This window comes from Cricetulus griseus, chromosome 2 (assembly GCF_003668045.3).
Source record: "Cricetulus griseus strain 17A/GY chromosome 2, alternate assembly CriGri-PICRH-1.0, whole genome shotgun sequence".
Lineage (NCBI taxonomy): Eukaryota > Metazoa > Chordata > Mammalia > Rodentia > Cricetidae > Cricetulus > Cricetulus griseus.
In genome coordinates this window covers 248,950,270-248,964,701 of record NC_048595.1, presented here as the reverse complement: position 1 = coordinate 248,964,701, position 14,432 = coordinate 248,950,270, and the positions used below count along the sequence as shown (strand labels likewise).

Below are 14,432 nucleotides of genomic sequence, written 5' to 3'. Positions count from 1 at the left end.
TATGTGACAAGACACCTTCAAGACATTAAAGTTCTTCACGTTTCCAGGTTCCACCCACCTCTCTCATCTCTTCTCCAACTGTTGTTTATTCTTCCACCATCATGAACCTAGTGCTCTTGCTGCACCCTGCACCTGGCATATCTCTCCACACCCCACCCTGCTTACTGATGGAACCACCCTCTCCCTTGTGAATAAGCCTTCTCGGGACACACCAGGTGTCCCCAACGTCCCTTGAGCCTCAGGAGCCGTCAGCTTCTTTATTGCATGTGATGGCGTTTGTTTATAATTTCATCTTCCGTCACTCGTCCATAGAAACTATGGACTGCTTTGTGTCCCTGTGCCTGGCAAAGCACCTGGCAATCCCCAGAACAAGGAAGCATCTAATAAATGTTGCCACTCTCCAGCATCCAGGAAGCACTTAATTAATGTCATCTATCATGAAATGCCAGGCACTGAAAAAGTTGCTTCTCCCAGGCACGGAATCCAAGTGGTTCTGCCCTAGTCTGTTAAGTGTGTGCATGGAGGATCGGTCCTGGCTGACGTGTAGTGTCCATTCATCTGCCACAGTGCTATTTATAACCTCCCCCAGGACCCCGAGCCTTCAGCAGCCCCTGGGACTGAAAGTCCCCGGCCGTGTAGAAGAGTAACAGAAAGACAGGTGAAAACTGATCCGTTGCAGATCTGCATTTCTCTCCAAACCTGTCATCTGATCTGAGGGACAAAGGGGGACCCAGTGGGTATATCAGTCGCTAAAACACCGTCTGCAGTGTAAAAAGATAAACTGTACGTGACCACCTGTTTTGTCAAACTGCACGTAAGATGGCATCATTCACAGACTCCCGTAAATCAGATGTACTCTCACTCTTTCAAGCCGCCCATGCCAACAAACTCTAAAAGTCATGTAGAAACTAATGTCACTGTAGTGAGCCTACCTACCTCTGTTAGAGGCTCTGTTTGTTTTTAAGATTCAAACTGATACTGGGAACTGACGAGGCTACATTTAAAATGGAGGTTTAGCCTTAAAGAAGGAGCTGAAAGAAAACCCTGAAGAGACAGGGTAAGCACAGCTTAGTTACCTACCCAGAGGGTGTAAGGATGAAGAGTTGGTTCCAGAAGAGAGGAAGAAGAAGAAGAAAAAAAAAAAAACAACAACAAAAAACCAACCCTGGAACAATGGGGTTTTATTGTACTGTTGGGACGTGGGTTTCAAAGGTGAAAGTGTCATTTTACATACTCCCGCTCTGCCTGACAGGAAGTGTGCCTGCTCTAAATCCTAATTTGGGTGTGTTCCTGTAGAAACGTTGAACCCCCCTCCTGAGGGAAACAGAAACTCAATCGTGCAGGAAGCTAGATACTGAAAAACAGTGTAGCTCAGCCTGGCAGTCAGTAGCTCGTGTGCAGGCAGCCAGAGAAAGACCTGTTTCGAGTAGCCACACTCTTCTCTCCCAGCACAATGAGAGGCAGAAGACTGCCTTTGGACATTCAGATTTTCTATTGTGCCAGGCCTGACCAAGAGCCTTTTGTGAAGGTAGGTGGGAATGTGTCCCGTGCCGGGTAGGTAGGTGCTCTGTCACAGCCATGTGGTTTGAAATGCTTCTAGTTAGAAAGTGTTGCACTGGCTGGCGTCTCACCCAGAGCATGTTCTTATATTTGCTGTGGAGGGTTTTGCCCCCTCGTTCTGAAATTCAACATCCGTACTTGACTTAAACCATTCCACAGCCTCATTGTGTACTGTTCATAATTTGTGGAGCTTGAAAATAGAAACAAAAACAAAGTGCTTTGTTTAGTATGCTTAAAATGTTAGATTTGTGATTCTTTGAAAGTGCTTCTATAACTTCTCCATCAGAGTATAGGAAAATTCAAATTCGGCTCAGAAGATGAATAATTTGTGCATGTCATTGTGCATTTTGGAAGCCAAACAATGCCTTACCTGACAACTTTCACTAGTTATAAATTATGTCTTTTCTCTGTAATAGCAGCTGTCACTACTACAGTACCTGGGCATTTTAGAGAACTGGTTTAGTTACCTCTTAAATGTTTCAAAACCATGTGGTGATTTACTGAGAAGTTAAGAGGGACAAAAATGTTATTTTTGAGGTGAGGACCTTGGTAGTTCATAAACCCAAGTGTATTTAAATAATAGAGATGTTAATATAATGTCTTTCAATTTAGAAGGGAAATGTGTGATCATTGTGAATTGTGTAGAATAAATCATAACCTCGTTGTAAAGCCCCCTGTTTCTCCCATTTGCTTCTGGTGACTGCTATAGTTCATTATTTCTATTAGACTTGGTTGCTATGTACACAACCGGGAAGGTTGATTAAAAACTCTTGTTTATTGCTCCAAACTCCCTATTTATAGACTTTGTGAAGGAGCTCTGATTATTTCCTTCACAATTTAAATGTGTACACACAGGCTAAGAGAACCTGACTTAAGTATTTTCAAGGCTGTAAACTGTGTTGGGGTTGCACACACAGTTCTGAGCAAGCAACAGCAAAAGGAAAAATGAAAAGCTTGTGACTTTAAATCATGCATACTAAATGCTCAGCTGTCGCGGTTTAAATTCTGCATTTGTTCTGCATTTGAAAATTAGTCATTTCCCCAAAGCCCCTTTCTGTTTGTCTCCTGCTACCCAGCACTCCACCTTTCCAGTCAGCTGTGTGCTGGGGTAGTTTGGGGGAAAGTGCATCTCGTCTTCTACATTGGGTTGCTTTTGTCCTCACTTCAGATCATCACTGTTGAAGAGGCAAAACGCAGGAAGAGCACTTGCAGCTACTATGAGGAGGAGGAGGAGGAGGAGGAAGAAGAGGGGCTGCCCATCCTGCAGCCCCACAGCGCGCTCCTGGAGAACATGCACGTTGAGCAGGTGGATTTCCCATAGGGATCTTCCATGGTCTCAAAAAGTGTCCTTGGCCCATGGCCATCAGTGAAACAGCCAGGGGAGCAAGTGGAGATACAGAGCCTAACCACAGGCACCAATCCTTTCCCTCTTAGGAAAAATCACAGCAGCCTTCCCCATAGCCTTCCTGGGAATGTGGGAAGCTTGACAAGACCTCCACATCCTCCTTCCAAACCTGAAGAGAAGGCCATTTCTTAACATAAAAAATGGATGAGATCTCCCATAGTCCTAATGCACTTAAAAAGGATCCAACTTTATCCTAGCTAGTAGAAGTGGCTTTAATTTAATTTATTAAGCTTAATTTTTAAAAAAGTAATAAAGCATGTGAACTTTCTTGCTTGGTGATGAACACACCACCTGCCTTTAGGAAATATTTTCCTTTCTCTAGAATTCTGTGCGTATGTATGCTTTGTGCTTTCTGAAAGTCTGCCACTTGAATTTTGTGAAACGCTATGTGCTCAGTAAGCTGGATATGGTATCTCTTACTTTTCTCACCAGTTAGCTTAAGGACATGAATGTTCAAAACCTTAAAGACTCAAACCAGGTGAGCCCAGAGGCTTGGCCAGACAGCTATAGAGGTGGTCTTCATGTTGCCGGTGGAGCTGACTTCCAATGCTTGAATACATTGCATTTCCTAACTGCTTTGATAATGTTTCTTGAGGAGATACTCTTTATTAGTATTTATCGAAGCTAAGCTTAAGCTGAATATACATGAGAGATGTCAGAGTCAGGTGAACAAAGTGCCTCTGAACTCTCACGGAAAACACCTGCTCTTCATTGATCTGCAGAACACTGTAGTCAGTAGCAGACTCAAGCCCATGCAAACTAGAACTGGAAAATAGAAAATGATAAAAGCCTACTTGGATTATAAAGGAAAGACAATGTCTAGTTAATACCCCTTTGGCCAGCTTGATCTGTGGGAGTCTTCAGATGTACAGACATGCACAGACATGCACTAATAAATAGGGACACTTTGCTCTGTGATGCACACATAACCAACTAGTGACATTGCAGCTCGGCTGGTTTGTGTAAGAATTTTCTGAGACATTCAAATTACTCCAGATCACCTCAGAAGATGTGTCTCAGAGTATGTGTCTTATCAGTGAGAAACACAGGACTGCAGGATGACTTTGGAAGCCCACAATCAGACTCTGAGTGAGTGACTCATCTTCTGGGCAGCATCCTGGCCAAGGAAAACACTGTCCAGATTTCCCTTCTTTTTCTTGGCCAGTGGTAGCAAATGTTTGCCAGGGCAAAATAGGTCAAGATATAAGTAAGTGATTCTTTAGTTTGTGCCACAGGCACTTATTTAATGCACTGGTTCATGACTGATGAGTGGTTAAGATGCCCTTTTGTATTTCCTTCCTTGGATTGGCAGCTAGCCCGATGCCTTCCAGCCAGGGTACAAGGCTATCCATGGAGACTGGCATACAGCACAATAGAACATGGAACAAGCTTGAAAACTCTCTACAGGAAATCAGCATCTTTAGATAGTCCTGTTCTACTGGTCATCAAAGACATGGATAACCAGGTGAGGCCTGTTCCTCTCACAGAGAGCATGGGTGTTGTTCTGGAACTAGGGTCACATGTAGCTCAGGCTATATAACCTAAGGTGCTTTTGAACTTCTGATCCTCCTACCTGTTGACAGAAGTTTCTGTCCCCCCATTCCTGCAGCTGTTTAGTTCCTAAATAAGCACACAGAGACTTATATTAATTATAAGCTGTGTAGCCAATGACTCAGGCTTCTTATTGTCTAGCTCTCTCTTAATTATTAACACATAACTATTAACCTATGTATTTTCACATGACCTTATCTTCCCAGAGAATGCCCAGGCATCCTACCTTCCCAATAGCTACATGGTGTGTCTTTCTGGTGACTGTTCCCTGCCTTTCCTCCTCCCAGAATTCTCCTAGTCTGGTTAGCCCTGCCCATACTTTCTGCCTGACTACTGGCCAATCAGCATTTATTCATCAACCAATAAGAGAAACAAATATTCGCAGCAAATAGAAGGACACCCCCATCATCTACTTCTACCTCCTGAGTGCTAAGATAATTAGTATTTGCAACTCAGCTGGTTGTATGGTGTTAGGGATCAATCCCAGGGCCATATGCATGCCAGACAAACTCTGCTAACTGAACAATATCCCCACCTAAAAGGTGTCTCATTGATAAATTTGAAGACTATCCATCAGGCCAGGTAATGTTTAAATCCCAGCACTTGGGAGGCAGAGGCAGGGGGATCTCTGTGAGTTCGAGGCTAGCTTGGTCAACACAGAGAGTTCCAGGGCTATACAGAAAAACCCTCAGGGGAAAAAAAGAATAGTCAACAGTAGCTAAATGGGTTTTGCCATTCTTGCTTTATGTCCATCTCTTCTTGTTTTTCTTTGCTGACGTATTTGAAATTCTAATCTAAAGAAAGGGAGTGATTGCATCCTAAGGAATCTTCTCCCTGTGGTGACCATGAAGTAGAAAGCAATAACCTACAGCTATTTAAAGCTGGAAGTTAGGGGCAGCCAAGTGTATAATTGCAAAGACAATCCCCATGACATACCAGAGCTTTTCCCCAAGGAACTTTTCCCAGAGCTAGTGCCCATTGATATTGCTTCCTGGGTGGGGGATAGTCAAGCATCTTTGTGCTGGCTCTGGTGGGGTCCAGTGGCTCAGCAGCCATGGGAAATCCTTTCCTGATACTCCTCTTACCTGTGTGGTGGGTGCCCTTTCTATGAGGTGTTCGAGCAGGGTAGTGCCCATCGGTTCTACACCATTGCCTCCTCCTTCAAATCATCTTGCATTGTGCATGGGATATGTGCAGACTGCTGCCATTTACTGCTCAATCATGCTGTTACATTGCAAGATCATTAACTAATTAATTCATCTAGACAGGTTATGGCTAATCAGCACCTGTTATGTACAGTGTGGGAAGCTGTCTTTTCAGGGCTGCAGTCAGATACAGCCAGGCAGCCTGAGGTTCGTACCTTAAAGGGGGAGTGTGGACTAAAGAAAGGCTAGCTAAAGGAGTTAAAGGAAAAGGGGGAGACACAGAATAGATGTCAGGAGGGTAGATTCGGTTAATACTGAATGCGCCCTGAGTTTATTCTTTACCACTCTTATATACCTTAACCAAAAAGGGGGACATGGTATCATGTATACAGAACAAACAGACTTTTCTTCATCATTTCTCCAAGGATTCAGTAACCACACAGTAGAGTCAACTTCTCCTAACCTGGCCTTCAGGGTCAGGAATAACCACACCTCAGACTAGGTCTGTTGTTATTTAGAATAAGACACCCAAGACCAAGATGAAACATCCTACTGTAGCCACGCCTTTGGCGTTTAGGACTGGTGACTTACTAAGGACAGTTTTTGAACTCTCTGCCATTGAGCCAAGATGGAATGGAGCACCAACAGTACAGGACATCTCAGGTTGGACATTCTTCATCCAAACTTCTTGAGATAAAATGTTTTAAAATTTGGATCTGGGGGAGTCATGGAATATTTGTATATGTATAAGGAAATATCTTAGGGATGGTATCACAGTTGCTTCACAATAACACTCATACACACACCTATACATACATACACACAGAGAGAGTTTTCATAATTTTGCTCATGAAACAGGTTCTCAGTGCAAATTTTTCTATTTATGGTATCATGTTGGCACTCGGAAAATTCAGTTTTCAGATTCATGTTGCTCAACCTGTATTGCTCATGGAGCATCTTAACTGTGAAGCATAGCTCTCTGTCCTGTCAACTAACTTGCCTGAATGAGGAATGCAACTGAGAAATATAACCATGTGACCAACATCTAATCCTAGTACTTGGAAGTCAGAGACAAGTAAATCTCTGTGAGTTCAAGGCCAGCCTGGTTTACAAAGTGAGTTCCAGGCCAGCTAAGGCAACACAGTGAGACCCTGTCAGAAAATAAATAAAAAAGGTTATGGTCCTGGTGAGGTTACTGAAGACATAGTCTTTATGACTTTATTGCAATAATAAGAATTATGGAAAGGAGAGGTGCTGTCATTATTGTTACGGCTACTAGATCATGGTTGATATCATCTTATTTAATAATGATCTAAGCTGAATAATGGGTACAATTAAGATGAAAATTGAAATAATAAAAATGTTTGAAGTCACATAGGAAGTTATGAAATTTTGAAAAAGTAGGTGCTATATCTCGGATAAAGTATGACAGGACCCATAAATTGGTTACAAAAATATACATTGGTTTCCTATCTGTTGAGCAGTGATATCAAACTTGAAGAATAAAAGGACCACATTGAGAAGGTATCAATGAGGCACAGTCTCACCAAGCTTTCCACCAGCAGTGATATAGCAGAGGCCTGAGGCTGAAGCTTAGCTTTTGTCAGAGGGTAGAGCAGTGGTTCTCAACCTCCCTAATGTTGTGACCCTTTAACACAGTTCCTCATGTTGTGGTGACCCCCCCACCATAAAATTATTTTGTTGCTACTTCCTAAATGTAATTTTGCTACTGTTATGAATCATAACTGATATAATCATAATCTTATCTGATATGCAACTCCTCTGGGGGTCATGACCCACAAGTTGAGAACAACTGGAGTAGCATCTTGCATATCTTGGGCTCTGAAAATGCTTGAGCAGTTGAGGACACTTGGACATTAGTTCTGCACATTCCAGCTCCTCCACCCTGGGAAATAAGGAGACTTTGCTGTTTGTGGGAATATGACAGAGTTATTAGAAGCCAATATTACACATTCAGAATGAGAGTGAGAAGCTGTACAGAATCAGGGAATGAACCATGACTGCTGGGAATCATAAAAAACAACCATCCTTTAAAGTCCCTGGAAATTGTCCTAAAGGCATGCAGCAAATGAAGAAATATTTATTCAAGAAAATCTACTAAATCTCAGTAATAACAATGAAATTCTTTGGCACTTGAGACACAACCCACTTCCCATCCCTCTGTCAACTCCAGCTCAAGCCTGAAGTTTTACTCTGGGACTGTGTAGCCCAGAAGTTGGGGTTCCCTCTTCTGCCCCAGTTGTCTGTCCCTTCCAGGGGCAGGTGCCCAGCACTCCTTATACCCCTCCCCAGCTCAGCATTCAAGAGATGAAAATGCAGATAAGGCTGGCCTAGAGGTAGAAGGCCTTTTCCTCCTCCCTGCCGTTACTCAAGGTAGATGCTTCATCAGAGAGATGGCAGGTTGTGAATACCGGATGCTCCATTGTTCTTGGTCCAGCGCTAGATGTGTATTGTCTGAGACAAGCCAAGGCCAGACCTGCACTTGGCTAGTAGTACAAATTTGTTTTTCTGAGAAGTGTAGCCGAAGCTCCGGTTCAGTGGTTTAGAAACTTGTTCCAGGAGGAAAGGCTGGCCATAGGACATGGAGCCCTGACACCCTCCCCATGGAGCTGGGGTGTGTCTTTAGATGAGTATACAGAAGTTCAAGGCCAAGGGTATTCCCAGCAGTGATTACATTTTGGCTCTAAACAGTTGAGAGGAGTTGATTTCTCCATGAAGACAATGAGCTACACTGTTTTTAATCTCTAGATTAGTAGAAAAAAATCTGAAAAAGAGCTAAATAGAATCTTAGAATTTGGGATAACTTCAGAAACTCACTGAGGACAGTATCTCTGCCCCTTAGCAATCAAACTAAATTATCCAGTAATTTATAACACACAGAATTGTTAGAATAGCAGATCTTCAGCAATTAATAGAGTGTAGTGTATGCTAACAGCATTGGTGAGGCAGATAAAGGTCATGCCTATAATGCAGTATTTCACCATCTCACTATTTACCATACTGTTGTTACCCATGTTGTACCCATATAGATTACAAACCCAAAGCAAACTGTTAAGATTACTACTTCCTATTTTGTATCTGCTAATGGAGTTGAGTTGAGAGGCAGGCGTATCTTTCAGGTTTGCAATTGCAGGTACTTTTGGGGCACATGAAACTATCTCAAAATAAAAAGGGAAAAAAAGGTTCGAGTGGTAGGGCCAGGTCTGTATCCGGACTCCTTTTCTAGGATGTGTGAGACCCTAAATTTAATCCTTAATACCACAATAAATAAATAAATAAATAGCCTAGAGAAAAGAACAATAAGACATTCATAGGTTTTATCATATTAACCTTCATTATATCATTTCCAGTTTTCTTTAGTTGTATGGATTCTTTTTTCTGCTTTTGCTAAATCTATTGGATTTTCATTATGTACAAATTGCTTTATGTACTTTCGCACTAGATAAATTAATAGAACAAAGAGTATAGATATTTGTTTATATAGTTCCTGAGCAACAAACCCAATACATTGCCCTGGTATTACTCAAGTCCTTAAGTAGATTGTCATGATCACTGAAAAACATTTAGCTGAGAAATAGTATTTAGAATTTTGTAGACGGCAGGAGAGCATGAGCAGCATTTCCTATTGACTCATCTGAAAGGAGCCCATTTCCCACCTGGTACTTGTCATATTTTAAGATCATGCTCAAAAAAAGATGCCCCCTTTTTATTCCAATTTCCTTATTATTATTATCATTATAATCATCATCATCATCATCATCATTACTATTACTGTTTTGGTTTTCTGAGATAGGGTTTCTCTGTGTTGCAGCTCTGTCTGTCCTGGAACTCACTCTGTAGACCAGGCTAGCCTCAAACCCATAGAGATCCACCTGCCTCTGCCTCCCAAGTGCTGGGATTAAAGGTGTGAGCCCCCACTGCCTGGCCCCAATGCTTTTATTAAGAGAAGATAAAATAATTGTTTATATTTTATTACAAAATATATTTTGTTTGTCTTTGTTTTTAGCAGTTGTAGAGAAAATCTGGGGGTAGGAAGTATGAAAATATTTAGAGTTAGAAATTTCTACTGTTTAGTCTTTTAAATAGAACAGGGATTTTGACACATTTAAAGTATAGTTTTTAAAAAAATGTACAACATTTTCAGGTAACCTCTACTAAAGCAATGTTTCTCAAGTATGCTCTGGAATGGAAGATGCATGAATTACTGAGTGACTATATAGATATAGATATAGATATAGATATAGATATAGATATAGATATAGATATAGATATAGATATAGATACAGATAGATCCACCTCTCCTAACTCTTACCCATGTATACTGATTAGGATGGGAACAGATGGACAGAAAGCTGAGGCTGTACCTGACCATATTCTGTAACATTACTCACCTACCTCCCAATAAGAAATAGAAGAATCACTGATGTAAATGTTGCAATTTAAAACAAAGCAGCACGAGAAAGATGCCATGTGACAGAGTTCAAGCAGAGGAGTTTTTATTAGGGGGAAAGGATTGTAAAAAGGGAAAGGGGAGTGGGGAGGCCAGTCTCTGGGGACAGGAGCAGTGGGAAAGAGTAAAGAGAGTCAGAGAAAGAGAAAGAGAGAAAGAGGGAGAGGAACAGACAGACAGAGGAGAGAGAGAGAAAAAAAAGAAAGTGAGGGGGAGGGAGGGTGGCAGGAAGGGAGGGAGAGTGGGAGGGAGGGAGAGTGGTAGGGAGGGAGGGGGCAGGGCCCTTTTAAAAGGGAACATAGTGAATAGGCGCAGGTGGTACTCTTAGTGGCAGCAGCTGAGGGTATATCAGGACTCCGAAGGCAGGTCAGTTCAAATGCCTAAATACTAACAGTAAACACTTTTAAAGCCAAGAGGTTTGGTTGTTTTGTTGTTGGTGGTGGTTTTTTTGTTTGTTTGTTTGTTTGTTTTTGTCATTCAAACTAAGTACACTGATCTGTTATTGAAGCACTTTCATGACTTATTGTGGAAAACTGAAAGGGAAAAAAGTTTGTTTTCTTTGGGGAAATGTCCAGCCTTGATCTCACATATAAAACACATAAAAAAGCCAGACATGATGGCTTACACCTATAAGTTCAAGATGCTAAAGCAAGAAAAATGTGTGGACTGTTAGTGGTCAGCCTAGCTACATCGTGAGTTTTAAGCTAGCCTATCCTGTATTATAAGACCCTGCCTCAAGAAACAAAAGTAAACTAAATCATTCTAGAGACGTGATTGTGTTCTGTCAAGCACTCATTTCCATGTATAGCTTTCATCCTTTTGTTGCTCTCCATATTTGGCTTAGCAGTCTTTTAACAAATACATTCTCTGAGCTTCTTTGATGGATTTTCCATGTACCAGGAAGCCTGGCCACATGGGTTCCAGTTAGAGTTGTGGTAATTGCTTTGTTTGATGTTTCCCCCCCACTTAAGAGTTCTAATTTAGCAATAACCTTTGCTGGAAGAGTTATAAGATCTCAGAACAATAGTGTGTCAAAAATATTTCAGAAAATCTCTCTATGGGAGTTTAGTTTTGAAAATAACTAACTTCTGTTTTCTTTGAATAGATATTTGGGGCATATGCAACTCATCCCTTCAAGTTCAGTGACCACTATTACGGCACAGGCGAGACCTTTCTCTACACCTTCAGTCCTAATTTCAAGGTATCTGGATGTGTGAAATCCCTGAATGGCTAGTGTTGTGTGGTCAGCAGTCAGGGCAAGTGGGGTGCCCAGACACTAGGATAGCAGCTGCCCTGAATTTCACCTGCACCTTTACTCTGAGTCTAGTTCTCCATCACTGTAGCACACAGACTACTCAGAGAGTCAACCTTAGGAGTTTCTCGTCTGAGATACAGGAAGAGACTAAAGGTCAGAGCCCACACATTGTAGAGTGGTCTTTACTATTTCATAACCATTGGTGACCTCACTGTGGCCTGTCAAATGCTTCGTTAGTCACAGGTGTGTTTACCTTACACACAGCATGACTATTCAAGAGGTCATCTCCGCTAATTCCCCACATTGAAATATCTGTTGTTGTTTTGTGTTTCTGCCCTAGGTCTTTAAGTGGAGTGGTGAAAACTCATATTTTATCAATGGAGACATCAGTTCTTTAGAACTCGGTGGTGGAGGGTAAGATTCCTGTTGTTTTGGGAGGTTCTGTTTTGACCCAGCTAGTCTATTTGCTTAGATTAATTAGAGCAGTGCACTAACACGGGGCACTGAGAATCAAAGATAATGATTTATTAACGTGCTGGAGAGACTTAGACTATGTGTCCTTTCTGGGAGACTTGTCTCTGCAGCTGCTGTTATTAGTGAGCAGTTTAGAGTTCTGTCTATCATTGCCCGAAGGAAAAAAACCTGGCAAAGGAAGAGAGAGCATGCCATGTGAGAGATGTCAATGTAGTGACTTTCTTCCTTTAACCTTGTTACAGGGGACGGTTTGGTCTGTGGCTAGATGCTGACTTATACCATGGACGCAGTAACTCTTGCAGCACTTTTAATAATGATATCCTCTCCAAAAAAGAAGACTTCATAGTTCAGGACCTAGAGGTATGGACATTTGAGTGACATTTAGGCTGCCTTAACACATAATATTAAAAAGACTGGGTTAGACAAGCCCTCTTACTGGAAGAAGAGCCCCAGCCCTGGCTGCCTCATCCTACAGCAATGCTTTCTTTCTGCCATCATCTCAGAGCATGATAACAATGCAGAAAGATTCTGAAAGGTACCCACTGAGGGCAGATGCTGAAGACAGAAATCTGAAGTCCAGATCGTTAAGAGACTGTGGACTTCCACTGCTTTCAAATCCACATCTTGAGAAAACAGAGTGTTTATAGATGTATGAGTTGAATGCAATTTTTATTTTTGGTAACTGTGAAAAAAAATACTGTGGAAATATATACCTGCCTTGTGTATTTATCAACATAATTTACCAAATGTATAGTTATTGTTTGCCATGGATGGAAAGCTGAATCTGATTTAGAAGAACTGAAAGGACGTGGCACTTAAAGGGAATACCTGACTTTTTAACTCTTTTATTTATTATTTCTAGTATATTGTCAGAAATATGTTGGCATTTTTTTCTTTTAATGTGTCAAATCCTGAAATAAAGAAATGTGTACCTTTTGTGTTTATGTTTGGGGAACAAGTCTCTTTTGATTTGTATAGTTTGATAGTCATTTTTTTGCCCTGATTATTTAGGGTGAGATAGTCTTATTGTCTTAAGACTATGTATCTCTCTATATATGAATTTTCCAAAGCTCATTGTCAATGTCCATTGATCTATTATAGACCAGCTTTTTGTTTAGATTTTAAAGTACACTTTGACACCCTAAGCATTTGTATGAAGCAGAATATGGCATCTCTCACAGTTTATCAAGTTGGTGTTTATCAAAACGGGAACCTTTATGAATGTGGACATACAACAAATTCCACTTCTGAAAAGAGATTGTTTTGCTTCTTATGAAATTGTGTATTAATAACTTAGTTTCTTAATTTTCTCTTTGTGGTTTTTTTTATACAGTTTCCTTCCAAGTGTTTACATTAATGAGTAGCCCTCTGTTTTAAAGGGGAGTGTTTATTTTCTCCATTTTTAATGTCAGATGAAAATGTCAAGTTGGACCAATTTTCTTGGTTTCTGGAATTCTATTGGAGGAAAACAATGTAAAGAATTGCATTTATATCACAATTGAAAGAAAATCTATTTTTTAAAATAGAAACTCATTTTCACACCATAAGACATCTTTTATTTAAACAGTAAGAAATAAAATTATTAACCTTGTTGATTACCACCCTGTTATAAAAGCCAAAGACTACTAATGGGAAAAAATTAAATAATAGCCAAAGCTGAAAAGTAGTCTATCACAAATGATTTCTCCAGTGATTATTAAAAGGAAAATTAGCACACTGTGTTTACATATCTGTTTACATTAAGAATATTTTCTTTAAAGTTTTATTCCATTTTAGACTCCTTATAAGAAAACAAATTGTCCAGTGGCCTCTGTCAGGTCAACAATTGTTATACTCACTGCCATTCCATGCTAGTTTAAATGAATGCTCTAAAATTTTAAATCTGTAGACCAGGCACACTTTTCACCGAGATTCTCCCATTGAGATTCTTGGTTAAAACACACATAATTTGAACTTGGTCTGCTCATACACATGAGTTGGTGAGATCCCAGGAATATCTTGTGGTGATTATGTTCACCACTTATGCCATTTGTAACCATATGCTGTTTATGAACAAGATGGCCATTTTGCCGATAGATCACTCTTACCTAGTTTAGTTCATGACGCTATACTTGTGAGCGCATATCCAGATGCTGTATTCTCTATTTAAAACAGTATTGTCTGAGCAGGAATGTGTGACCCTTCATTATGGATATCAACTACATGTAATGCAGTGCTATCCCAATATTTTCAATAAAGGAATTTATGCATTCAGTGTGAATTTCTTTCCTAAAGAATATTCATTCATCGCCCATTTATTGGATACAGCCCTACCTCAGAGACATGACAGGATCCATTCTAGCAACCAAACACGTCACACTATTATATATATATATATATATATATATATATATATATATATATATATATATATATAATCATCCCTGTAAGAATTGTGTTTAGACTATCTCACAGTCTATTGAGCATGCAATGGAATAAGGATTAAAATAATGTGCATACTTTAATTACAAATATTTCATTTTGCAGCTGGAGAGATGGCTCTGTAGTTAACAGAGCTTCTTGCTCTTTCTG

General features: G+C 40.5%; 1 protein-coding gene across 4 annotated transcripts in view; it reads left to right on the top strand.

Annotated features, from left to right (window-relative positions):
* The window catches only part of Ncoa7 (nuclear receptor coactivator 7), a 144,066-nt gene extending 129,945 nt beyond the window's left edge, over positions 1-14,121 (top strand). For all 4 annotated transcript variants that reach the window (XM_027398425.2, XM_027398427.2, XM_027398426.2 and 1 more), the window contains exons 12-16: positions 2,729-2,866; positions 4,278-4,430; positions 11,238-11,333; positions 11,728-11,801; positions 12,104-14,121. In XM_027398425.2, the coding sequence (XP_027254226.1) occupies positions 2,729-2,866; positions 4,278-4,430; positions 11,238-11,333; positions 11,728-11,801; positions 12,104-12,239 (597 nt within the window). In that variant the 3' untranslated portion in view covers positions 12,240-14,121. The remainder of the gene's footprint in view (positions 1-2,728; positions 2,867-4,277; positions 4,431-11,237; positions 11,334-11,727; positions 11,802-12,103) is intronic.
* The last annotated feature ends 311 nt before the right edge of the window (positions 14,122-14,432 follow it).